This window comes from Phaseolus vulgaris, chromosome 8, assembly GCF_051622355.1.
Source record: "Phaseolus vulgaris cultivar YP4 chromosome 8, ASM5162235v1, whole genome shotgun sequence".
Taxonomy (NCBI): domain Eukaryota; kingdom Viridiplantae; phylum Streptophyta; class Magnoliopsida; order Fabales; family Fabaceae; genus Phaseolus; species Phaseolus vulgaris.
Window position 1 is genome coordinate 12595671 of NC_143505.1, and position 25366 is coordinate 12621036.

General features: G+C 31.3%; 3 protein-coding genes across 3 annotated transcripts; 1 reads left to right on the plus strand and 2 right to left on the minus strand.

The window, feature by feature from the left end:
- Positions 1–1635: 1635 nt before the first annotated feature.
- LOC137826951 (trypsin inhibitor B-like) lies at positions 1636–2818 on the minus strand. Its single transcript, XM_068633112.2, is given in 2 exon segments — positions 1636–2627; positions 2630–2818. Coding segments are annotated over 2 exon segments (774 nt in total). The 5' UTR covers positions 2784–2818; the 3' UTR covers positions 1636–2007.
- Positions 2819–7379: 4561 nt separating this feature from the next.
- LOC137824603 (copper transporter 6) lies at positions 7380–8066 on the plus strand. Its single transcript, XM_068630268.2, has one exon. The coding sequence runs from the start codon at positions 7431–7433 to the stop codon at positions 7890–7892; it is 462 nt and encodes a 153-aa protein (XP_068486369.2). The 5' UTR covers positions 7380–7430; the 3' UTR covers positions 7893–8066.
- A 14825-nt stretch (positions 8067–22891) lies between these two features.
- On the minus strand, positions 22892–24711 carry LOC137827074 (transcription factor MYB113). The gene is made up of 3 exons (XM_068633282.2): positions 24544–24711; positions 24185–24314; positions 22892–23531 (listed from the first exon to the last, which is right to left on the minus strand). Exons 1-3 carry the CDS (start codon positions 24641–24643, stop codon positions 23090–23092), a joined length of 672 nt encoding a protein of 223 aa, XP_068489383.1. The 5' UTR covers positions 24644–24711; the 3' UTR covers positions 22892–23089.
- Between the last annotated feature and the right edge of the window lie 655 nt (positions 24712–25366).

Consider the following 25366-nt stretch of genomic DNA (forward strand, 5'->3'; position numbering starts at 1 on the left):
TTCTTAATCTTGTTTATCACGTGGATGACACTTGAAAGGTGGAGAGACATTTGTAAGAGAACATGAGACATTCCTTAATTCAAGGATAAAACACATGTGGAGTAGTTACAACCTTCCGATGTATTTGATGATTTACATGTGCAAGTAGTTATACAAGCACATGACCTTGAAAGTGACACGCTGAAGATAAAAATTCTTCATGTGCCTTTTTCTCTCCTTATGGATGTCCAAGACATTTGTAAGTTCATGTGAAGTGGCTACAATCATCATATTCACTTGAAAATGACACGTGAAGGTAGTTACAACTATTTTTTATTAATAATAAAAACTACTTTATATATTAATTATTATTTTTTATAAAATAATATTTAATTTATTCAATATAATAACTAATTATTTTATTTAAAAATATTTTTTATTTAATGATTTTGGATTTTAAACTTTAACTATATATTCAATTAAATAAATTATATATTGATTCAAAATTGTGTGAAATTAATTTTTTATAATTGTTTTATGATGTGAACTAAAATAAATTATAGTTAACTATGTTTTTAAATTATCTATTTGATATTTGGTTGAATATTTATTAAGGTAATCATAAAAATAAAATTAATATTAAAAAAATTACACGTATAACAGCACTTCTTACTACAATGTATCTAACTTTTAGTGATTGTAAGAATTGTGATCCAGCCAAATTTTTTTAAAATAAAATATAAGAAATACAACAATAGTTACACCGAGAATTATCATTTTGTTAACCACGGTCATAAGTGGAGATATAATGATAGTGTTAAACGAATATTATTAAATCTTCGTTCTTTTAATATAATATATATTAATGATAATTCTATCATTTAGAAATCATTTTTAACTTTTAAAACACTTTATTTATATATATATATATATTTTAATTTTTATCAACAATAAAAAATTAATAAATATGAACCACTGATTATTTAACCCTTATACGACTACCTTAATCACTCTCAATAGACATACTTCTATATGACTCTATGCAATTCATATTTAGAAATTTTTAATTAAAAAATAGCATAATTTCATTTATTTATGTGAAATTTCTAATATAAAAAATTGAGAGAAAAAAACATATGAGTGCAAGATAGGTATTTTTTCCGTTGAGAAAATAACCTTACACAAACATGCGAACAAAGAAAGACACACATCATTTGCTATTATTAATTCTTTACACACAAACGTAAACAACAACAAAATTATTTACGATAAACTTATATATAAATGTATATAACTAATTTCAGTTTAGCATTATTACTATAACATTTTTTATTGAATAATGACTATATCTTTAGTAGATAATTTTTATTCATGATATCAAGTTTTAATGAAGAATATTTTCGAAAAATATTATTCTTTTAATTGAGATTATAGAAAATAAATAATATTAACTAACTTTTTGGTACTATTTATTTGTATTCATATTTGAGTATAAAGAAAATATAAATTTTGCATGCTCATGATCTTCATGCATGGATCCATATGTAACTTTAAAATATACAAAACCAGTTTCTGATGGCAAGCTGAAGCTCCATGATGGGATTTTGTTATCAACCTGTGTGTTTATAACATTATATCTTATGGCTGTCAGAGTTCTTCCATAATTTATTTATCACATATAATCTCTTTCACTGAGAAAATACAGGTACACGATTTTTCACTGCATGTGTCTCAAACACCAATTGTACCGGTCGGCACCGGACGACCGCGTGGTTCGAATTAAATTATCTAATTAAGCAAGGAACGTGGGTACATGTGGAATAAACGGTTACAATTCCCACTGAGCAACAAACACACGTGAGCACTCCCTGGATTTCCGGGGACATCCCCTAGATCTCAGGAAACCATCTAACACGACCCAAGGACCACGAAACACGTCGCGAGCCACTGATGGCCCCAATGGCCCAAGCCCAAGTGAACATACAAAAGAAAAGAAAGAGAGAAAGAAAGGTACGTTTTTAGAGATTATCAAGGACTCTCATTAAGAAAGATTGCTGACTTGAGGTACCCCCGGCCGACCGAGGCACGCAAAGAAGAAGGAAACTCGAATAACAGGACAATTAAGAGTGAAGCAGACACCTTGTATCGACGTGGACCAACATTACTCAGTCCCCAATATCCAGGTACACCAATCGAACTACCCTTCGTAAACCTGATCATGATGCCCTCATCCTCAGTAACAACCAAACGACGCATCCCCTCATCATCAACACTAATCCCAACTTCCCCACACGTGCCACCGCTACTTGCGCAGAAGACAACCTTGTACAAGTATTTAAGGGAAGATGGCACAATCTTAAACCAACCACTCACCGTGCTGGGGTACTCTGGTAGTTTCACGGCTTCTCCTTCGGGTAGGTCCTTCACAACGCTCCATTTCGAGGGAGTGGGGGCACACGAGGGCGAAGAAGCGAAAGCCAGGTTCAGAATGAGACCTTCGTTGATGTAAGCTATTCCATATGGGGATGAGATTCTCACTGGAAGTCCCCTGAATATTTGAGATGTGCTAGATTGAACCACGGTCAGAGGACACGTTTCGTTTCCAGTAGCCCCCAGTTCTACGCCAGCGTCCCTTACTCCGAACAGGGGAGGATGTGGTAAGTGCCTCCGTTCTGAAGTGCGTCGCCGTCTCTGTCGGTGACGACGTCGGCTGCGGCGGAAGGGAGGTTTGAGGTGAAGATAGAGAGAAAGAAGAAAGAAAAGAAAAAGAAGGTAGAAGCAGTGGGAGGAATTAAAGTGTTCATTTCTTGGGATAGTTGGAGTTGAATTGTTGATGACAATGGCGTGACTAAGGAAGAGTTAGAGGATTGATTTATAGATGTGATGAGCAGAAAAAGATAATCCTAAACCCTAAATATATTTAACTCAATTCATAAAATAAAACAAAAACAAAATCAGGTTTAGAAGATAAAGTTTATATCATCATTCTTTTAGAATGACATCTCTTCTGAACAAAGGAAAATTATATCACACTTCAGTATCATTTGATGATCTAAGAGACAATTTTTTAATATTAAAAATTATGATAATGGATTATGAGTGTAGACAATTAATGGTGAGTAGAGATAAAAATAGTATTGCTAAATTTTCTTTGTAAAAATATGTAGTATATTATTAGTTGAGAATATGATTATTTAGAGGTATCGGGTTAAATTTATGTAATTACATTTATAAACCAAATTTTATATTATTGAGAAAATTACCGAACATAACTGAATCTAAAACTATTAAAAACATTGGAGAAAGATTTAGAGTTGTTTCTAATTAACTAAATATTTAACAGATGACAAATGCAACTATGCACGTTTTTATTTTTATTTTTTTACTTTTATATTTCGTATATGATTTTTTAATATTTTAACATAATTACGTTTAAGTAAAGTTTGATGTTAAAACTTAATTAATAAGAAATACAGTTGTAATTTAATATTACAACTTGTTAAGTCATAATGATAAAACTATATTTAAATGGAGTAAATCATAATTACTCTTAAACGTAAAGTAAAAAATAATAATGATGACAATAATAAATGTTTTTTTTACTTTCCTAAAGTATAACCATAGATTAAATTATAAAAATAGGTTAAATCCTATTAATTGGTACAAAATAAATTAGTTTAAATCATCTATTATTTAAATTAAATTAAGTCATTTTGGTCCAACTTATTTAGCATATGACTTAAATAGACATATAGGTTAGATAATCCATACTTATGAACTAACTTCTTTTTATAAAATAAATATTCTATTTTTTTTAAATTAAAAATAATTTATACATCAAATTATTTATATTTAAAATTATAATTAACTTTTTAATATAAATTAAATTTTAAAAATTCATATTTTATTTCATTTTTTTTTTTTAACTTTTTAAAGCGTATAGGACGGACGGAATAAGTGAGGCTAACCATTTAATGTTAAACTTTGAAGGCTATTATTTTGATAAATTTAAAAAGATTTTAATATTTGATATTGTATCTAAATTTCGTCTAAACGTTTCATTGAATTTTGAAACTTACTATAATTGGTCTAGGATGAATGATTGAAATGTATTCTTCATATATTTACATCTAATATTATAATATCATAGAAATTTTGATAAATATAATATGGTTTAAATTTATAATATATTTTAATGTAAAAAATATTATTTTATACAGAAATTAAAATATATTTTAGATTTAAATCTACTAAAGCAACAATAGAAATTTAATAGCTATGATATGTTTTACATTTAAATACTTAATTGGAGTTCAAAGATAGATACATTTCATATATCAACACCTAATGCTATATTATTTCAATAAATATAATATGGAATAAAATTAGTAATATATTCAAAACATTACTAAAAAATATTTCTAAATTTTTATTATTTATTATACCATTTATTGTCAAATTTAAAACGCTTATAAAATTAAATTCTTACTACAACAAATTTACAATATATCATTATCATTATATTAAACACGATGAGATTAGTGCCTAAGAAATGATGAACCTCTAATCTAGAGTTAATTAAACCCTATTCTTTAACATGATGCACACTACGTTTAAAATAGGCTTTATAATGGTAAGAGCAAGAAAGGCACGTGGATGGATAGAGAAGACAAAGCTTCATTTTCTTGGTTTTTTTTTCTTCTTTATATTAGGTTACTATTAAATATGCTTTTAATTTTTCTACATTTAGAAATATTTTTAATTAGTTTTTGTTTTGAAAAACTCTTATGGTTTATTAATTTTTAAAATGTTTTTACTTATGATTTTTTATCGTTCACAAAATCATACATTTAGTTCATTTCAATAAATGATAACGTAGAATAAGACAATTTTTTTAGGAATAACAAGTGAACTCTTTTATGAAGAATCATTAATTTATACAGTACCCCAAAATTAAAATTGACTAAATTTTTATAATAATGTCTGAGGCAGAAAAAACATAAAATACTTACCATAAGAGAAGGTATACAATAAGAAAAATAAATTGTATATTCTAAGCATCCATGTATTAGAAATTGATTATTAAAAGTTATAATATTAAGTTTAAATAAAATAAAATTTTAAAAAATAAATTATAATGAATCAATGAACCAGCAACTTTAAAAAAAAGGAATTATTAAAACAATAAACTAAGGGTAGAGAATGATTGGGGTTGAGTTAAATAGGGATATTTCTTCCTACACTATTATATTTTTGTTTTTGCACCTCTACATTTTTTTGAAATATCAGAATTATTCTTGATAATTGAGTGATTTTGGAATATGTGTTTCGTAAGAAAAAATGTTTTTGAAATAGGAGTTTGTAAGCAAAATCTGTTCTGGAATAGAAAATTCGAAAAGCAAAAAACCATTTCAGATTATTCTTTCTCAAACACATTTTTTTAATTTTCAGAATGATAAATTCAGAATTCATAAAATATTTTATGAAAAATATGTTTTGGAAATTTTTGGAAAGAGAATTATGGAAGTCATTTTTAAAGGGGAATGGTCTTTTCCAATAATGATGGGTGCAGGAAGCCATTTATTGGGGTGCAGGGAGAAACACTATATAAACCAAATGTGAATTTGGTTGGGCTGCAGAAAGGCCCGTGTAGGGAAACCAAGTATTGACCAATGATATTCAAACTATTATTTTATTCTCACTCCACACCTTTTCGATAAATTTATTTCTGCATTCCTAAATTTTTCTTCATGAACCTCTGTATTCTTTGAAACAAAAATTATCCTTGATAATTTTGGATGATTCTGGAATAGAGGTTCTGTAAGCAAAGTCTGTTTCCAGAATTAAAAAGTCTGTTTCCAGAATAAAAAATCCAGAAGGTAAAAAACAATTTCAGAATATTTTTTCTGGAACACATTTTCTAATTTTCAGAATAATAAATTTGGAATTCATAAAATATGTTACAGAAAATATGTTTTGAAAATTTTTAGGAAAGAGTAATTTGAAAGTCATTTTCAAAAGGTGTAAAATGGTCTTTTCCAAGAATGATGAGGTGCAGGAAGCCATTTGTTGGGCTGCAGGGAGAAATACCCTGTAAACCGAATTGGAATTTGGTTGGGCTACAGAAAGGCCCGTGTAGGGATGAAACGAAGTATTGGCCCATGATATTCAAACTATTATTTCATCTTCTCTCTCCACACCTTTTTTGATAAATTTATTATAAATATGTGTGTGGATAGATAATTTTAAGATTAATAGGGTTACTTAAAAGGTTTCAAATTTAAAATTCTTAAAACTCTCAAATTTATATTCCTTATATTTTAAAACCTAATTATAATAAAACTATTTAAAATATTTTTTTATGAAATCAATTATTCTTTAAGAAAAATTATTTTTGAATTAATTTATAATCCTATTAAAGAAAACGATAAAATGTAATCACTAAATTGTTATAATCAATTATAATCCGAAACAGTTTTTATTTAGATAAATTTACTGAAAATTGTTTTTAATTTTTTTATTTCGTGTTGATAGAAGATCAAAACTAAACTTTGGTATAGAGAATTAATATATATAATATGGAACTGAAAGAAAAAATATTAAATTTTTTGAAAGTAATTTGAAAATATCATTTAAGAAAAAGTATTATTGAAAAATAATCTTAAGTTACACATATTTAGATAAATAAAATTAATATTTTTTAGAAAAATTGGCAAATGGCCAATCACAACTTAATATAGTTAGACAATGACGTTAAAACCCATGTTCATTTAGAATTAAAAGTGATTATTAAATTTCATTTTATTCTTAGCGGAAAAAGAATCCCATCTTTGTTTCTCAATCTTCTAGGAGACTTTTCAACGGTTTCCTCATCTACGATATAACCAACATCTCACTATATATACCCAACTTATTTTCTTCTCTATATTTAATTTATTCTTTGAAATTTATAATAATACACAACTACGAAGAAAAAATATCTTTTTTTTTTTTTTAAATATATCACTCGTCTCGGGTATGTTTTTTCACATTCATATATTTTTATCTCCTCCTCTTCTTTCTATAAAGATATATCGTCAGTAACGATCTATAGTTATATTATTTTAAAATTATTAAAGAAAACACATTTTCTTGTGACAGACAGAAAGAAACAGCCGAGAGACATAACTTATGTTACTAAATTAATCGTTACAAATGAGAATTCTCTTTTTTTTTTCTTTTCTTAAAACTGGTTTCTATGTAGAGTTGAAGAAACGGGCTAACGTGACATCCCTCACAAAAGACGATGAGAAATGAACAAAATAGTAGCCAGCGAAAGAACCTAAAATACAACTTAAACATTTCCATAGCTCTCAGGTTTCATCACCACGTTAATTTTCATTGGCCCCTCTTGTCTTTAATAGCAGGGTCAATCCACCAAGAAATCCTTGCATTTCTCTCTCTCTTTTTTTATGAGTATGAGTAAGATGTATATGTCTCCAAACCAAGACATGCCTTCCATGCCTAATGGCACAGACAATAATATGAAGAGCATGATGCAGATGAGTTTCTACTGGGGCACAGATGCCACAGTGCTTTTCTCTGGGTGGCCTCATAACAATGTTGGCATGTACATCTTAGCTGTCATATTTGTGTTTTTATTAGCCATGGCTATTGAGGTTTTATCAAACCAACCACTCATTAAACCTGGGACAAGTCCCCTTCTGGGAGGACTCATTCAAGCCATTGTTCACTTTTTTCGAATCAGCTTCGTTTACATGGTCATGCTTGCTGTCATGTCCTTCAATGGGGGGATATTCATAGCTGCTGTGGTTGGCCACACCTTGGGATTCTTCATCGCCAAGTCTCGTGCTCTTGCCCTCGCCAATAGGGAAGAAGACAAAGGGTCTTCCTCCGTTAGAAACAATGTTTGATCTTTTCTATGTGCTTATCAAGTGACATGGTTTTGTGAAAGCTTCTTTTGTGTATTATAGGTTTATAGTGCGTAAACTGTTGCTGCATGCTTGTTTTGTTAAACTTCTTCTACTGTACGTTTGTGTTTTGATCATTTTCTAGCCTGTGGATATATAATTCTCTATATTAAGCCACTTTTGAGACTCATGGTATTCCAGTTTTATGATTTGAAAGCATGTGAAACTTTTGGTCATGTGTGAATCGGTTAAGATAAACAAGCTGAGTCTAACTAATTAGGCACAGGCTTAAGCTTTAGAAGTCTTATCTAAAGCAATAATTAGGCTAAAATTACTAAAAAATATAAAATCAAGATGAAATAATGTAATTTCTAAATAATTTAATTTTTTTTATCAACAATGAATTAATGAATAAAAACAGGACACTTGAGGGGTATCCCAACCCTTATACAAATCTCAAATACTCAATTACAATCCGGAGAACTAAAAGCATAGAGAAGCTTTCAATTACTCAGCCAAAGACATAACATTTGTTCCTAAGACAATGAAAAAAAAGAAACAGATAAAATTCCTGCTCTTGATTATGCACCAGCAGCAGGATTTTCCAGAACTGGACTTCCCCAATTCTGATTCTTCATGGTTGGTGCTCCTCCCTGTCACTCAACACCAAAAGATCCCAGCTGTTATATAACTTACCTCTCCATTCCTCACGTCGAACAACATCCCACCTGTTACAAACCTAGGCTCAGCGTCTTTGCATCCCATAACAAGACCTCTGCAGCCCCAACAATCCCAAACAGCAACCCCAGAATACTTCATCTCCTCTTACTATTCCTATGCCACTAACTTTTGCTCATTGTGGCCAAACCAACCTTCTGCATAAATCCAAGAAATACCTCTAATGTACCCCAACCACTTCAACCTACGGTTTGCTCCTGTTCCACAACTAACTTAGTTCCCATGGACTAGAATTCATTTATTTAAGAGCATAACCCACAGCCCTTCCATCCCCACCTACATGGGAATTCTCCAACACAGAATAACAAGTTCTCATAACTGCAAGCGTGCCCCTCAGAGGTTAAACAAGCCCGTCCTTCCCAGCTGAAACAATACCTACCAGCCCAATTACTTAATGTTTTTTATACAGGGGATTTGATTCAAAATCCAATGCACTAAGGAATAAGAGAAGAAAGAAGACTGGTGCTTTACCCATAACCAGGATTTTAACTGTACCTTTTGAAAAATCTCCTCCACATCCACAACACCTTGCTTGAACACCACCGTATTCCTTTGGTCCCATATGCATCTAACAACTGTTGTCCAAATCCCTTTCCAAACCATATTTTGTTTATTACTAATCTGAAATAGGTGGAAATTCTCAAAGTGGGTCTTTACATCATTATGTTGAACAAACAGAATACCAACCCATCTAAAGCACATGAACTAAACACTCATCGCGTGTTTACACTCCAAAAAAAGATGTTGACATGATTCAGCATTTACCTGGCATAGAGCACATAAGGCATTATTTAACATCACCCCTCTCCTACTTAGACATTCTCTTGTTGGTACACTATTCGTCAGGATCCTCCACGCTGTAGTCACCAAACTAGGGAAAGCTTTAGCCTTCCATAGGTTTATGAATACCTCTGAGTATGGGCCTCTACCCTGTTTTGTCAGGCAATCATAAGCAGCATTCACAGAGAACCCATTTCCTACATCATTCCCCCACACTTGGACGTCCTTTTGTTCTCTACTCAACTTAATCGACGACAAGTGAATCATCATTTCTACTTCCATTTCAGATTCCCACACAAATCTAGGACGCCTCCACCTTAAACACCACTGCCATACCGTTCCAATCCACACACCAGCCTCTTCCACCTTTTGCCCCTGATTTAAAGACAAAGAAAAAAGCCTTGGGTACATCGATTTGAGATTAGAGTTCCCAATCCATATGTCTTCCCAAAACTTTACTTTGTCCCCACATCCTAACTTCCACCCGATCTCTTTGTTGAACCAATCATCTCCTTTGTCCTCCCCACAATCTTTGTACAAGTCTCTCCACCACCAGGATTGGAGTTTCACTGGTGACTGTGAAGCATTAAAACTCGAGCCATACTTCGAGACCAACAGATCCTTCCACCTGACTTTTTCTTCCACTAGGAGACGCCATCTCCATTTAGCCAGCAAAGCAAGATTGAAGTTATGCACATCTCTCAAACCCAGACCACCCTCCTCTTTTGACTTACATAACTCTTTCCAACTTACCCATGATATCGTCTCCTTCTCCTTCCCCCACCCCCATAGAAACCTCCTTTGGATTCTGGTAATACTTCTACGGTGCTCTGAAAAGTGACAAATAGTACAACGGGACAGAGGTAAGAACAGATTTAATAAGGCATATTCTCCCTGCCATAGATAAGAATCTTCCTCTCCACACATTGAGCCTTGCTTTAAGTTTGTTTATCACAGGCTCCCAAAACTTCTTCTTTCTCGGAAAACCTCCCACTTCAAGGCCCAAATATTTGAACGGGAAACCCGTCTGAACACAGTTCAAAGTCTTTGTGTAGCAATCAAGATTACTTCTTTGAACATTGATACCGGTAAGTTTTGACTTGTGAAAATTGATCTTCAGCCCTGAAGCGAGCTCATACCCCCTGAGGATGGATTTCAGTGTCACCACGTTGGTGTAAGAGTCCTCACAGAAAAACACAGTGTCATCTGCATACTGTAGAATACTCAGTACAATCTCCTTTCTCCCAATCTTTAGACCAGAAAGTAATCTGGCCTTTTCTTCTTGCCTTACTATACCAGCCAAACCTTCTGCTACCACTGTAAAGAGGAATGGCGCAAGAGGGTTGCCCTGCCTCAACCCTCTCGAGGGTTTGAATTCCTTCGTGGGGCTCCCATTAACCATAACTGAAACTGTTGCACTTTCCATACATCCTTTGATCCAGCCAATCCACTTACTATGGAACCCTAACCTTTGGAGCATGTCGTAAAAAAAGACCTAGCTAACCGAATCGTACGCCTTTTCAAAATCCACCTTCAGACACAATCCACTTCTCCCTCTCCTCTTGAGATCCTCCACTACTTCATTAGCCATAAGCACACTTTCGAGTATCCCTCTGTTCTTAATAAAAGCCGACTGGCTTTCATCAATAATAGAGGAAAGTACATTCTTCATTCTTCCTGCTAGGACCTTGGAGATAATTTTGTAAGTGGCCCCAACTAAAGAGATAGGACGATACTGCTCAAGCAGGACTGGATCTCCGACTTTAGGAACAAGAGCGATGAAAGAGGCATTACAACCTTTGGGAATATGACCTGTACTATGAAAAGAAGCCAAAGTTGCCATAAACTCTTCTTTAATGAACTCCCAACTTTTCTTGATGAAGAGAAAATTAAAACCGTCAGGTCCTAGGGACTTGGAACCTTCGCAAAGCCACACCGCATCCCTAACTTCCTTCTCTATGAACTCTACTATCAACTTTAAATTCTCCTCCTGGTTTAAAGAATTGAACTCTACCGCATCAAGTCTAACACCAAAATCTCTTGTTGCCTTAAACCTTTTTTCAAACAGCTTCTTAGCTTCACCACGGATTGTACAAGGCTCCTCACACCACTGACCCCCTACCTCAACACCTTTAACTTCATTTTTTAGCCGTCTCCATCTTAGAGAAGAGTGGTAAAATTTAGTGCATGAGTCTCCACTCTTTAACTAACTGGCTCTAGCTTTTTGGCACAACAAGGACTCTAGCTTCTTATCAGTCTCCTTCAATCTACTCACCAAACCAATTCTATGTAATCTCTCTTCTTCCAATAACCCTACACTACAGTCTTGGCAATCTAGAGCCTCAAGCTCCAACAAAATGGATTTCTTTGTTGTCTCCAGATTTCCAAAGACATCCCTATTCCACACCTTCAAATCCCCCTTCAGCCTCTTCATCTTTTCTTTTATCACTATGAAAGCATTCCCCTGAGAGGGATAGGATATCCATTTTTCCTTCACCAAAAGGCCAAAACCCCGTTCCATAAACCACGCATCTATAGATCTAAAAGGTTTAGGACCCCAGTCCTTCTCCACAGATTTCACCACTATGGCGCAATGGTCTGACACCTCCCTACGTTGCACATATTGCTTGCACATAGGCCATGCTTGCATCCAATCTTCGGTAACCAGCACCCTGTCTAGCCTGCTCTTAGCCTTGCCATTTGAATTAAACCACGTAAAGGGCTTTCCCACCAAAGGTATTTCAATAAGAAAATTAGTATCAATGAAGCTATTAAAACCTCTCATCTCACTGGATTGGTTGTCCCGCATACTAACTCCTTTCCTTTCACACCGCTTTCTTATTGCATTGAAGTCACCACAGAAGCACCAGACGGAGTCTGCTGAACCCTTCTTTAGGTCTGTCAGTTCCCCCCACAAAGATACCTTCTCACTCAGAGAACAATTATCATAAACATTCACCACCACACACCTACATTTTGATACCTTATGTTGGCCAATTACAACAATAAACCCCTTCCCCATCACATGAGAGTCATAGCAGAAAACTTCTTTATGCCACATAGAGAGCAGACTACCACTACCATTGTCTCCTCCGTAATGTAACCATCCCACATTATTATCCCCCCCATAAGGAATAGCATCTTGCATCCGAAAGGACCGTCTGTTTTGTTTCCTGAATACAGACAAAATTCGCTTCCTCTCTAGCTATAACGTGCTTTAAATACCGAGCTTTAGTACTTCCCCCTAACCCTCTTATGTTCAGATTTACTATCAACATAGATGATCTTTCTTTTTACCCTCCTCATAATTCTCCATAACCTGAACATCTCTCTCTTCCATGCAATCATATTCTTTAACAACCTCTTCTTCGTCCCACCTACAAATTATCCCAGATTGCTTTCCAATCTCCCATAACTTAGATGATTCCACCGAAATTCTGGGCTCACATAATCTCAAATTGCAATTCAAAAAATCCCCATCAGATAAAGAGTTTGAAGACGTACCAACTTTGTGATAGGAAGGGCCCTCTGACTGGGATCGTCTTAACATAATTCTAACGACCGCCTCGGACGAAAGCTGGAATCACCCAAATCGAAATGCCCTTTCAATTTTCGTTGTCGTTGTGGGTTCGCCGATTTTCACTCCCCGATTTCTCCTTCATCCGCTATCGGTGTCGCCTCCCTCGCTACAAATGTAGATCCCTTCTGAGCGCCCATTTCTTCCCTCCTTCGTTGACGTTCTCTCACCGTCAATACTAGTGATAAGCCTTGTTCGAGCGTGTTACCGAATTCACTCTCCATGTCCTCATCGTGAGCATCCATCTTCTTACCTTCGCTTGTTATTCCATCCAAAGAAAGCCCATTATTTTCCTCACAGCCGCAGACCTCCTCCACGACCCCTGATCCAGAGACACCCTTGGTTTGGGCTGAATGCGAAGGGTTGACGAAAAAATGGGCCTCGCACTTACTTTCATGGGCCTTGGAAGAGAGGGGTTCCCTCTGTGTGATAGAGCATTCCACATCCATTACAATTTTAGCCAGCTCAGCATGAGTAGCCACCCTACCGCATGAGAAAGCGCAATATAGGGTAGGATTACACTCTAAGTCAGCTATACGCCCCTCATTCTGACCTACTTTTGCTTCTTTCATGCAAGAAGAACTAGCTTCCCCCTGGTGATATTTGCTTTTTGAGATTGATTCCTCAATTAGCGGATCTACCCTTTTCAAACTCTGCACACCCCTCTCCACCTTCTCTCCTCCCTCTTCCGCCCCCCTTGATCGGAACACCTCCCTGAGCCCCGAATGAAGCTCCTCCTCACAGCTCTTGGAAGAGAGGATTGTCTCTTCTACACAAGTTCCTGAAAAGGAAGCGTTGTCGGATGATTCGGAGCCATAGTCATTTACCCCGTACATTCCTTCACTATTACCAGGGGCCTCTTCTTCAATGAGAATATTACAGATTTGATCATTAATTCGTATACTCCTCGTCATCCTGGGTTTACTAATGTAACTAGTTCGGACATGCAGCCTAGCAAATTCCAGGTTCTCCCATAACAAAGTAGAGTTATCTATGGTTATCACAGAATATGTTCCTCCTAATACTTCTTCAAAGCACTCCTTGTTCCAGAATGGTAGAGGTAACCCATAGCATCTTACCCAGGTAGTTTTATGAGACGCCACACATGAGATTGACCAAGGCCTTATGTTTGAGAAGAGGCTATCAAACCATTCCTTATTAAGCTTAACGAGAACCCCCATACTCTCCCCTTCTCCTAGGGTCATTAAGATTAGATTGTCTCCTAAGGCTCTTAATCTGATCCTACTCAACCCTCCTTTTAGGAATTCCTCTCCAATCTGATCAAAACCCAAGCTTTCCTTGACCTGCCCAACTACACTGTTTTCCATCCATGGCAGGATATTCACCTTTTTTTTGAGGATTTGCCCAGCCCCAACCTCTTGTTCCACCTCACCCTTGGCAGCTTCTACATAAGATCTCTTCCCTCTCTTCTCCACCCACATCTCCTTGCGCTTCCCACTGTCCCTCTTCCGTTCATCGTAGGGGTCCCTCTATTCCCTCCTCTCCTCCTTAACTGGTTCCTTCTGATGCCTTCGGTACTTCGGGATATTCACGTGGAGTTTCATGTTACCAACGTGTAAGCTGTCCAGCTCTTTCTCCAGGCGTCCTACATTTCTCACCTCAAAGAACCTTAAAAACCCAAACCTTCGCCCCCATCTGTTTAACCTTCGAGATATGAACACTTCCTTAACCCTAGCTTGTCTTTGGAAAACCTTAACCATGTCCATTTCACCATAACCCCGAGGAAAGTTTGAGAAGAAGAAGGTAGTATAATCATTTGAGTACCCACAGTCACCCCTCCAGCGAGAGCTCATCACGCTTTACCAATAATATTGTGTTTCCTTGCGCGTGCGTCTACTCCTCACAACTGCACCTTCACACAACTGCGCGTGCTCGACACTCTTATAAAGAATTTGATAGTAGAATCTTTAGAATGTTTATTTCATTCGACCAAAAGACCTAGTAAAGAATCATAAATATCTATTTATACTAAGCAATTATATACATATAAGCTTTTTAGGTTTAGTGTTACAAGGGCAGTGGTCTATCCTGCCGATCAACTTAGTCGAGTATACCGAGGACATCTTCAAAGCTCAATGTTTGAAGGATAGTGACGAAATACATAATATATTGATGTTTACATTTCCATTAAATTTGTGTAATTTTTGGTTCAATTTACAGATTTTTTTATAATTTACGGATTTAGATAAGTTACTACTATTAAATTGAGTTACATTTCCATTAAAATTGTGTAATTTTTGGTTCAATATACAGATTCTTTTATAACTTCGGATTTAGATAAGTTACTATATATTAGATTGAGGACTCCACAGTAAATAAATCGTCACCCAGACAATTTCTTTTCACTTTTAATTTCACAGAAGATCTCACTTAGGAGATTACTTTAATTATTTCTAAGAAGTTCACTTAAAGTGTCGACCTCTATCTTTTCTATTTTTTTTAAAATAAATTCTTTTTATTATTTATGTATTTATAAACTACAATTGTTTTTATCGAGCTGTCCGAGATAGTAATTTTGAATTGTTGGTAACGACTAACCTTCGTCTTAAAGAACTACCAAACTGTAGAAGACTTTCTGACACTCAAGTTAGTAAAAGTATAATAATAACTGAGTATTAAATGAGTATCGATCACATAGTCGTGACATGTGTCAGTAACTATTTCAATTACAAGTAGCTATGTCGAGCTTCATGGTCATGTTAGTGTGGTTATAAGTGTTTTAGAGTGATTACTAACGAGATATATGATTCATTGAAGGTAGTTAATATCCATTCTCAATTCTTTCAAGGTTGTGTAGTACAACAATTATTGATATAATTAATTAAATTATTATGATTTAAAATTTTAATTATAATAGTGTTATTTTTATATTGTAAAAATTAATATTTATGTATTTTTTAAGAAGTGGTTTGTTTATTTTTATATAGTAAACTTACATAAATTATTTCAACTTAGGATCACTAAACTGAGCTTTCTTACTATAATTTAAAAGAGGGAAAATGAATTTGAAAATGATTATAGTAAGAATTTAAATTGTAGAATTTTTTATTGAATTTATGTAAAATAAGATGAAAGTTTATCCCACAAGTTGATTTTCTTGATTTTCCCTCCAATTCTTATTGGGTAGATATCTGGTGTGCTATTGCATGTAGTTACATTTTTTTTCCATGTCATGACCATATCCATCATTGTAATCATTATTATCACATTCTTCATCAATTAGATGGATGAACACTAGCATAATCATAATAGACTACTAACAATTTATGAATGATATTGGATGTTATGTTGATGGCGGTGTCGTCGAATAGGTGACGACTAAATTTGATGAACAAAAATTTGATTAGGAAAAAATATTATTATATGAACAAAAAAACTTGTTGAAATATGAATTGATAAGTAGATTGTGACAATAATCCATAAATTTGAACAAGTGAGAGGGTTGAAGACAAAAGTGATTAACATGTTGATGTTAGTGTGTATTTGAAGAAGACATGACATGTTGATAATTATGTTGTGAATCCCCTATATGGTATATCACACAGTAAAAATATAAATATTAGATAAATTACACATAAGAATACTGAATCAAAGTAAGATTGTAGACTTATGTCATCATCAATAATATAATATGTATCGTGTAACATATATTCTATCCTGTATTCAATGTACCATTACATATCTTATGTATTTTCATGCAAATTATCATTTTTTTGAAACTTATTTTTGTTAATTAATAAAATAGGACAATCATTTCATATTTCAATCCACTTTTGGTGATATTGTGGTTAATATATCACTACAAGAAAATAGTAGGTAGAGACTAATTTTAGATACAAAAAATAGTTAGTCACTATATTAACTAAATTAGATATTATTCTAGAAACTAAAAATATTATTAGTATAAAGTAGTTTATATTATTAATAAATAGTTTCTAAATTAGTATCTAATTAGTCACCAAAATTTTAGCTACCAATCTAATAAGAGAAACATCCACATTTATTAAGTGTCTCATTGTATGTTTGTGTTAAGAAGTCCATAAAAACTACAATACAAAAGATTTGGTAAGTTGATCACAACACATTAAGGTTAGTGATAAGTGTCATTATTTAGTGAAATTTCATACTAAAAGTTAGACATTTATTGATTTTAATTGTTGATTATGCTATGACTCAACCCTAATTTGCAAAATTAGAATTTAATGATATATTTTGGAGTTATGAGGTTAATAGAATTATTTATTCCCAATAATTGTATTATTTTCAGGGAATTTAAAGAGAATTTAAAGAGATGTTACTTAGCGCAAGCCCAATTAATTTAATTAAGGACGTAAGGTATAAAGAAAAGCGTGATCTGAAGAGGGAACCAAAGGAGGTCGGGATTAAGGAGAAACACTCTAGATCTCTTTATTTTGTTATTGTGCATGTAATGACCATCGTGAGTGGCTAATTCTTTCATTTTGGGATTGAGAGTAAGTTGTTCAAACTCTTATGTATTGAAGTGATATTTATAAGATTATGTTCTTGATTGATGATTGGTATTATTTTTTTATTCTCAAAGCTTCAAAACTTTATTCATAATTTTAATGTTTAAATTTGACTGAAAGTACTTTTGAGTATCTTACCTAAATGGCAATGCTTAACATATTTGAATGCTAATAATAGATTTGAAATGTTAATTGTTTTATACCATCACTTTGTAATGATAAAAACGTTTTAATGCATAAACGAGGAATCGATATTTAGGAAACAATCTTAATAATTTTGTATGCGAAGAATCAATATAAATGATTTTTATATGTGCATCAATGTCAATCAAGATAAATTTTTATATGTTTTTATTTATTGAAACTACACACGAGTAAGAAGGATTCTCTTTATTCCCAATTTTCTTAATTAAATTATTTTACTCATTTATTTTGTTTTCATTTAATTTTCATGCAAACTTATGTCAATATCTTTCAAATCAAATTATTGTACATATTTTTATACTTAATGAATGTTACGATTAGAATTTTAATTAATTGTTTCTTGTGGATTTGACATTCGTTTCTTGAGAAAAATTATTAATCCTGACTTGTTACACTTACCGAATCCAATAGTTAACAAAATGATAATTACATTGAAGTTAGCTGATAATTCATTTGGTTCCAACAAATCAAATGTGTAAAGTAAGAGATGTAGTGTTTATCCTTGTTGTACATTAAAATAATCATTTTTATAGAAAATCTTTTGCTAGTGGAAAACCTATTCCTAGACCAAACCTTTTCCACAATTAGTTTTTGCATGGATGGACAAATGTATGTAATGGAGTCTCATCCTCGTCATTGGATAAGTAACCTGTAACCTTCAATTTTGTCTTACTTAAAGTCAACTTTGTGATCTAAAGTCCAATAAATAGGTTAAGACGGTTAAACTCCAACTACATTTTAAAAAGCTATCTAGGTCTCACTATAATATTATATACATTAAATGGATTTTAAAACCCTATGTATATATGTGGGATCAAAATGTTTAAGATGATAGTGATAATATGAGTATGTGCAAGTATAGAAAATCTTGAATTTAGACTATCTTCGTCCATACTCCTACTTACATTTACAACACCTTCACCTATTGCTTAATATTATAAAAAATAGTATTATTTAACGATTTTTACCTACGAATATGAATTTATAGGTAAATTCAGCATTAGCTACGGATATTACCTATGAACAACATTACTTAAAGATATTACCCACATAACTGGATTTGTAGGTAAATTTAGCATTGGATACCAACTACTATCCACAAACCTCTATTATCTACCAGCTATTACCCATGAATCTTTATTACCTACCAAATATTACTCCCAAATTTATATTACCTACCAACTATTTACCAACTATTATCCACTGATATTTATTACATACCAACTATTACTCACAGATCTCTATTACATATCTACTATTACCCACGGATCTCTATTACTTACTAATTATTACCCACGAATCTCTATTACCTACCAACTATTATCATAATAATTATATACATAATATTAAAAATATTATTATAATATGAATAATTATAAAATCATAACTAATAGTAATAAATAATAATATTTATAATATTTATTAATATTAATTATATTTAATAATATTAATTATATTTAATAATATTAATTATATTTCATAATATTATTATATTTAATAATATTAATTATATTTCATAATATTAATTATATTTAATAATATTAATTATATTTCATAATATTAATTATATTTAATAATATTAATTATATTTCATAATATTAATTATATTTCATAATATTAATTATATTTAATAATATTAATTATATTTAGTAATATTAATTATATTTAATAATATTAATTATTTTTAGTAATATTAATTATTTTTAATAATATTAATTATTTTTAATAATATTAATTATTTTTAATAATATTAATTATTTTTAATAATATTAATTATATTTATTATTATTTAATAATATTAATAATATTTATTATTATTTAATAATATTAATAATATTTTTAATATTGTTAATATTATTAATAATGTTAATATCAACAATATTTAATAATATTTAGTAATATTAATAAGTTATTATAATAATTTATAATGTATTAATTTGAATAATAATGTTAATGAAATTAATATTGTAAATTATATTAAATATATAAATAATATTATTAATGTTTATATTATTAATTATATTAATATAGATAATCATAATAATTATAATTATAATTAATAATGTTATAAATTTAAATGATAATAATATTAATGAACTTATTAATATAAATGATATTAAATATATAAATAATATTAGTAGTGTTTATATTATTAATTATATTAATATTGATAATCATATAATAATAATTAATAGTATTATTAATTTAAATAATAATAATAATATTAATGTAATTAATAATATAAATAATATTAAATATATTAATAATATAAATAATATTAAATATATAAACAATATTAATAATGTTTATTTTATTATTTATATTAATATTGATAATCATACTAATAAGTATAATAATAATCATAATATCACAATAAAATTTGACTAGTGTAATTGTTAAAACATTTTTGGTTATTATTCAAGGGATCTGACTTCGTGTCACACCTAATTTATTTACGAAATTCTTACATAAATAAATTAATTTTTTTCTGGTAGTGTAACTCCATTTATTTATTTTTCTTTCAACTTTACCAAATATAATTGGTGAATTCTTCTTAACTTGAATTAGCTTATTATTACTTTTGAAGTTTATACTTTTTAAAATTTAGGACTCAATTTATTTTCTTTTAATTTTGTTTGTTTGTTTTTTCTTTCTTTTTTTATTTATTTTGGTCTTTTATTTTATTACTGGCACAAAAAAATCATCATCAAATCTGCATATCTTATTAAATTTATTGGTCGGTACTGGATGAGTCAATCACTTGGTCTCGGCGACCGATTGGCCATATCAAAATACATTTAAGGCATCCAATAAATGGGCAGTGACACTTATAAAATCTTCCAGTCAACACTGATATTTAATAGGTTCGGTTCATCATATAACAAAAGTTCATAACTAAACAATATAAATAAACCATCTACGGAGGAGTAAGGTACGCTTTTAATCAGTTATCACAATTCACTCTTAACACAGAGTACTTACTTGATCATCAGAATACCTTTTTTCAGGTCAACCCCGACTGAGCACCAACAATTAAAGGAGGAGACTTAAAGTCAAGAACAAGGAAGCGACCGAAACATCAACAATTATATAATCAGTTTCAGATAGTATCTAGGTTCACTTTGTCTATACAAATATATTAAATAAAAAACTATTTAAATAACTTATGTAAAAAGAAATGCACTAACATTTTTTTTTTTAATTTCTGAACATTTTTGCATCAGTTAAAAGTTTACCTGGTCTAAAACTTCCCTTAAAAATCTTCTTTTTGACGTTTTAGATATGGCATCTCTCACAATTCACTGTTCTGAAGCTATAAAGAAAAACTTTTCAAAAACTCTTATTCCTCTTGTGTTACAAAGCTTGCAAGCCTTCGACTAAAATAACTTCTCTTTTGTCATGGATCTTGACATGTTTTTATGCTTCACTAAGAAGTTGTTTTTTTCTTTTATGAAGCCTAGAAAACATTCTATGATTGCTTATTGCATTTTGGATCTTATAATATTAAAATTTTGAAGTTAGTTTTTCTCCAAGTTGTTCTAGATTTCTTTATATTCGAACTCGAGGAGTGCATGACATAATCAGATAACAGTGTTACGACAAGGAGCATGATTTGTAACGGTGGCGTTGATTTATGGCAGCAAGAACACCGTTATCAATCTCCACTATTTCTATGAAAATTTAAATTTTGGATTTTACTCAAATCAACAAAGAAAAAAATAAATAGACATGACAAAGTCGATTCAGCTTAAGTCGGTCCGTCAACCTGTGAAAATTTAAGCGAATAAGATTAGTATTTGTAATCCTAACCTATCCCATGTTACTTTCTTCTAAATAAAAAAATATATTTAAAAAATTATTTTTTATATTATATTATTTAAATAATATTGTAACTTAAATAATAAATATTTATAAATTAAATTTTAATTATTAGTTATAATAAAATAATTTAAGATATATGGGTAATAATTATTTTAATTTATTTAATTAGGATACTAGTTAATCAATTAAAAAAATATTTATATAATTAAATATGATTTAAATATATATATTAAAATAAATAAAATAAAATAAAATTTAAAAACTACTAGGAGACTGATCTGCCAATCCGTCCTTAAACCAACAGACCAAAATTTTTAACTTGTCTAACCATGATAAGTCAATTCCTCTCATATTTTCTACAAATCAATAATGTATCATGTCAAAATAGGTCATAAAAATAACAAAAAATAAAATAAAATACCTAATTTAGATAAAATTTAAATAAGTTAGAAACTAAATAAATAAATTTTCTTTAATAAAATTATTATTTTTATATAAATAGGATATGAAAGTTTTAAAAAATATAATATTTTATTTTTATAATAACTGAATTATAAAAATAAAATTAATCCAATATTCATTAAATAGATTTTACTTATACTGATTGAAAATTTTAAAAATCGAATTAAACCCATTAAAAATAATTGGGTTAGATTTGATTTTATCCTAAACATGAATCACATGAATAGGTGAACATCCCTACTAGTTATAGAGGTCCATCTAGCCTAACTTTTTTCTTGCCAATTAATAATTAGATTCAGAGACCTATTTTCTCATACCAATTTGATAAGAAACACTTCTCATCTGGAGATAGGGGATTTGGTTAATAATTGAATAGGTCAGTTACAAAAAAAAAGAGTAAATACGTAAATAAACAGTTGAATTTTTTTAATTATGTTGAATTAGCAGTATTTATTTATTTGAATATTTTAGATCATCAAAGAATGCTAATTATGAAAAATAATGGTATTCTTTTACTTTTAACAATGGATATTTGTTATTGGGAATTCTGTACGAAAAATTAGTGATGGGTTGAGTTAATCATTTAATGTTCAATGAGAAGTCTCTATCTTCATTTGGTTGACTATAAAAATTGTTGTCCAATTAAACAAATTAGTATATGTATACAATTAATGTTTTGTTTGTCCTCTTAAAAGATGTAGTGGCTTATTGTAGTTCACAACACTTCTATGTAATCAAAATGTTTTTATGAAAAAACATATTTAATTATAGTAAAATATTCTTTCTATAATTTTCAACAAAAAAGAATTATTTAATTTTTAATTAATATCTTATTTTGTTTGAAGTTGAGTGAAAGTATTTGAAAGAGAAAAAGAGTGAAAAAATAAGACTTAAAAGAGGGGTAGGCCAGGTTAAAGAAAAGTGTGAAAAGAGGGCATAGGACCATTAAATAAATACTGGTGTTTGATAGTTATGGCTTGTCTAAAGCCATATGCATACTTGGAATGGCTAATACTAGCACAACCTTGTTAGGCTGAATATGATTATATGAATGGTTCATAGTAGTGAGATGGACCATCTACAGAGGTCAAAAGATCAAAGAAGAAAACTCACTTATACAAATCCATGTCAAGAAGCAAATCACCCCAATCCCATTGGCTGCCACTTCCCTCCCCATTCATAATTTCTTCAAATCCTTCTAATTGAAAGTCCATTGACAATTCATTAACAATGCCTTGTTGGTCCAAACATGCATATATGTTGTCTTCCTGTGATTCAACCACTTGATTATGTCCATCAGCATCAAATGTCAGTGAGGACATGCTGCTCTCTTGTTGAACTGCTTTCTCTGTTGGAGACTCTCCCTCACCCCTTCTTTTCACTGAGCTTGAACCAATATTCCTAGCCTGAGGCCTAATCACTTGAACATCTCTGCTTACAGGTTTATCTTCAGCTTCTAGAGCATTTAGTCTTTTGCTCAGATGACAGTTCCAATAGTTTTTCACATCATTAGCAGTCCTTCCTGGTAGCCTTCCTGCAATCAGTGACCACCTGAAACAAAACAAGGGTAGCAACCAACTTAAACCTTTTTGTTTACTGTCTTCAAAAGTTGTTTTTTATTCTCTAAATTTTTTGTCCTTTGGCATATTTTCAAAGTGATTAAAAATAATAACAAATAAAAATAAAACCACTAAAAGGGATAAAAGATATAAAGATGATGATCTCTTCTAAACTTGTATATATAAAGACCTAAAGATAATCTTTTTTAGTACTGAGACTAAAAAACTTCAATACCTACAAGAATCACATGAGTGATTAAACTTTTTCTTGTAGTTTGTCTTCTTGGCACTACTTCATCAAAAATACTTGAAGAAAACAAAAGACAATCAGAAAACATCTTACTTTTGTTTCTCTGTCTTGAAAACCATTTTCAAAATTTTATAGATTTTAAATGAGAAATTGATTACTGAAATTAATGGAATTTCTGTAAAACAGCAGATTTCAAAACAAGAAAGTGAAAAGGAAGCCCTTAATCTCCTATCTTTCATGTACTTTTTATGATGATGAATATGGTACGTGCTATGCTTGCTTACAAAACACAAACACCAGCATATATTAAGATATCTTTCCAAAAGCATTTATTGCATGCTATTATTATATCTCCCCCCATAATCTGAAAGAAAGACCATAACTTCTAAGTTAACCTGTTGCCTAATAATTTGTGGAGTTTGATTATCATCTCCACTTCTTCCTCCGCAAAATTTCCCCTCTTGATATTTGGACGGAGATAGTTCAGCCATCTTAGCCTACAACTCTTTCGGCACCTGTTTAAACCTTCAGAAAGCAATAGATTTTATCAGATAAAAAAGAACTGTAAGTAGGAGTATTATGTTTTTGGAAATTTCGCTAAACATTTTTCAATGTCAAAAGCAACTAATCATAATCACTCAGTCTTCAACTTTTGCATTGGTTTGATACATAAATCTCATAAATCATAACCAATTGCTAAAATTGACCAAACCGTTTCACTGTTAACAAATTATTTGAATTGAATTCAGTTCACCAGCTAGCAAAGGAACACGATGCCACTTTCCTTCTCCATATTGTTGTATGCATTTCTTGAGCAAGTGATCTTCTTCTTCTGTCCAAGCAACACCACCCATCTCTTCTCAGCTCCACACTCTGGGACCTTTACTTCTCTCACTTTCATAAAGCCACTAGTACTGCTTTTATATATATGTATGTATGGCATATATACACCTTTTGTTACTTAATGTACAATGTACCAAACCGCCAGCAAGGCAGTAGCAATATGCCATTTCGTGCCTCAAAATCATAGTAAATGGTCCAGTGCTCTTTCTGAAACTCTGAAGCTATGCTCTATGTTTTTAAATAAACATCATAAGTATATGATGGTGGTCCTGAAATTTTGAAAAATCGAGACCTTTGCTCATACCAGAAGCTTGTCTAATTCCTATTAAAAGCCAAACCACCCCATATGTGTTCCTAGTTCATTTGTCATCTCATTTGGATTAGGACACTGTTATATTAACATGGATAATTAGGCTCTATCATAAACCAAATTTAAAATTAATAGGGTAAGGTCCATCTTAATGGTTTCTACTAAAAGTTTTTTCTTACGATTTCATCTACCTTTTAGTAAGTGAACTTAAGTTGAAACCTATGATTGAAGACCAGGCCCGTAACGTTGTACCACATAGCATTGCACCAGACAAGAGTGAACTAACTATCCATCAATAAGTTTTGGATAGCCTTTATTAATGGCTTGGCAACCTCTAGTAGGTTGCTTGGGCATATCTATGCTTGCGGTCCATGGATGCATAGATTCCAAGATAAAGACAAAGGCTTATTAGAGAAAGGACTAG

Coding starts and splice junctions, on each gene's coding strand:
- LOC137824603 (XM_068630268.2), top strand. CDS start 7,431: ATGAGTATGAGTAAGATGTATATGTCTCCAAACCAAGACATGCCTTCC.
- LOC137827074 (XM_068633282.2), bottom strand. CDS start 24,643: ATGGGTGGTGTTGCTTGGACAGAAGAAGAAGATCACTTGCTCAAGAAA. Junction 24,315..24,543: donor TCGTGTTCCTTTGCTAGCTG/GTGAACTGAATT, acceptor TGCTTTCTGAAG/GTTTAAACAGGTGCCGAAAG. Junction 23,532..24,184: donor CACAAATTATTAGGCAACAG/GTTAACTTAGAA, acceptor GTTTTGTTTCAG/GTGGTCACTGATTGCAGGAA.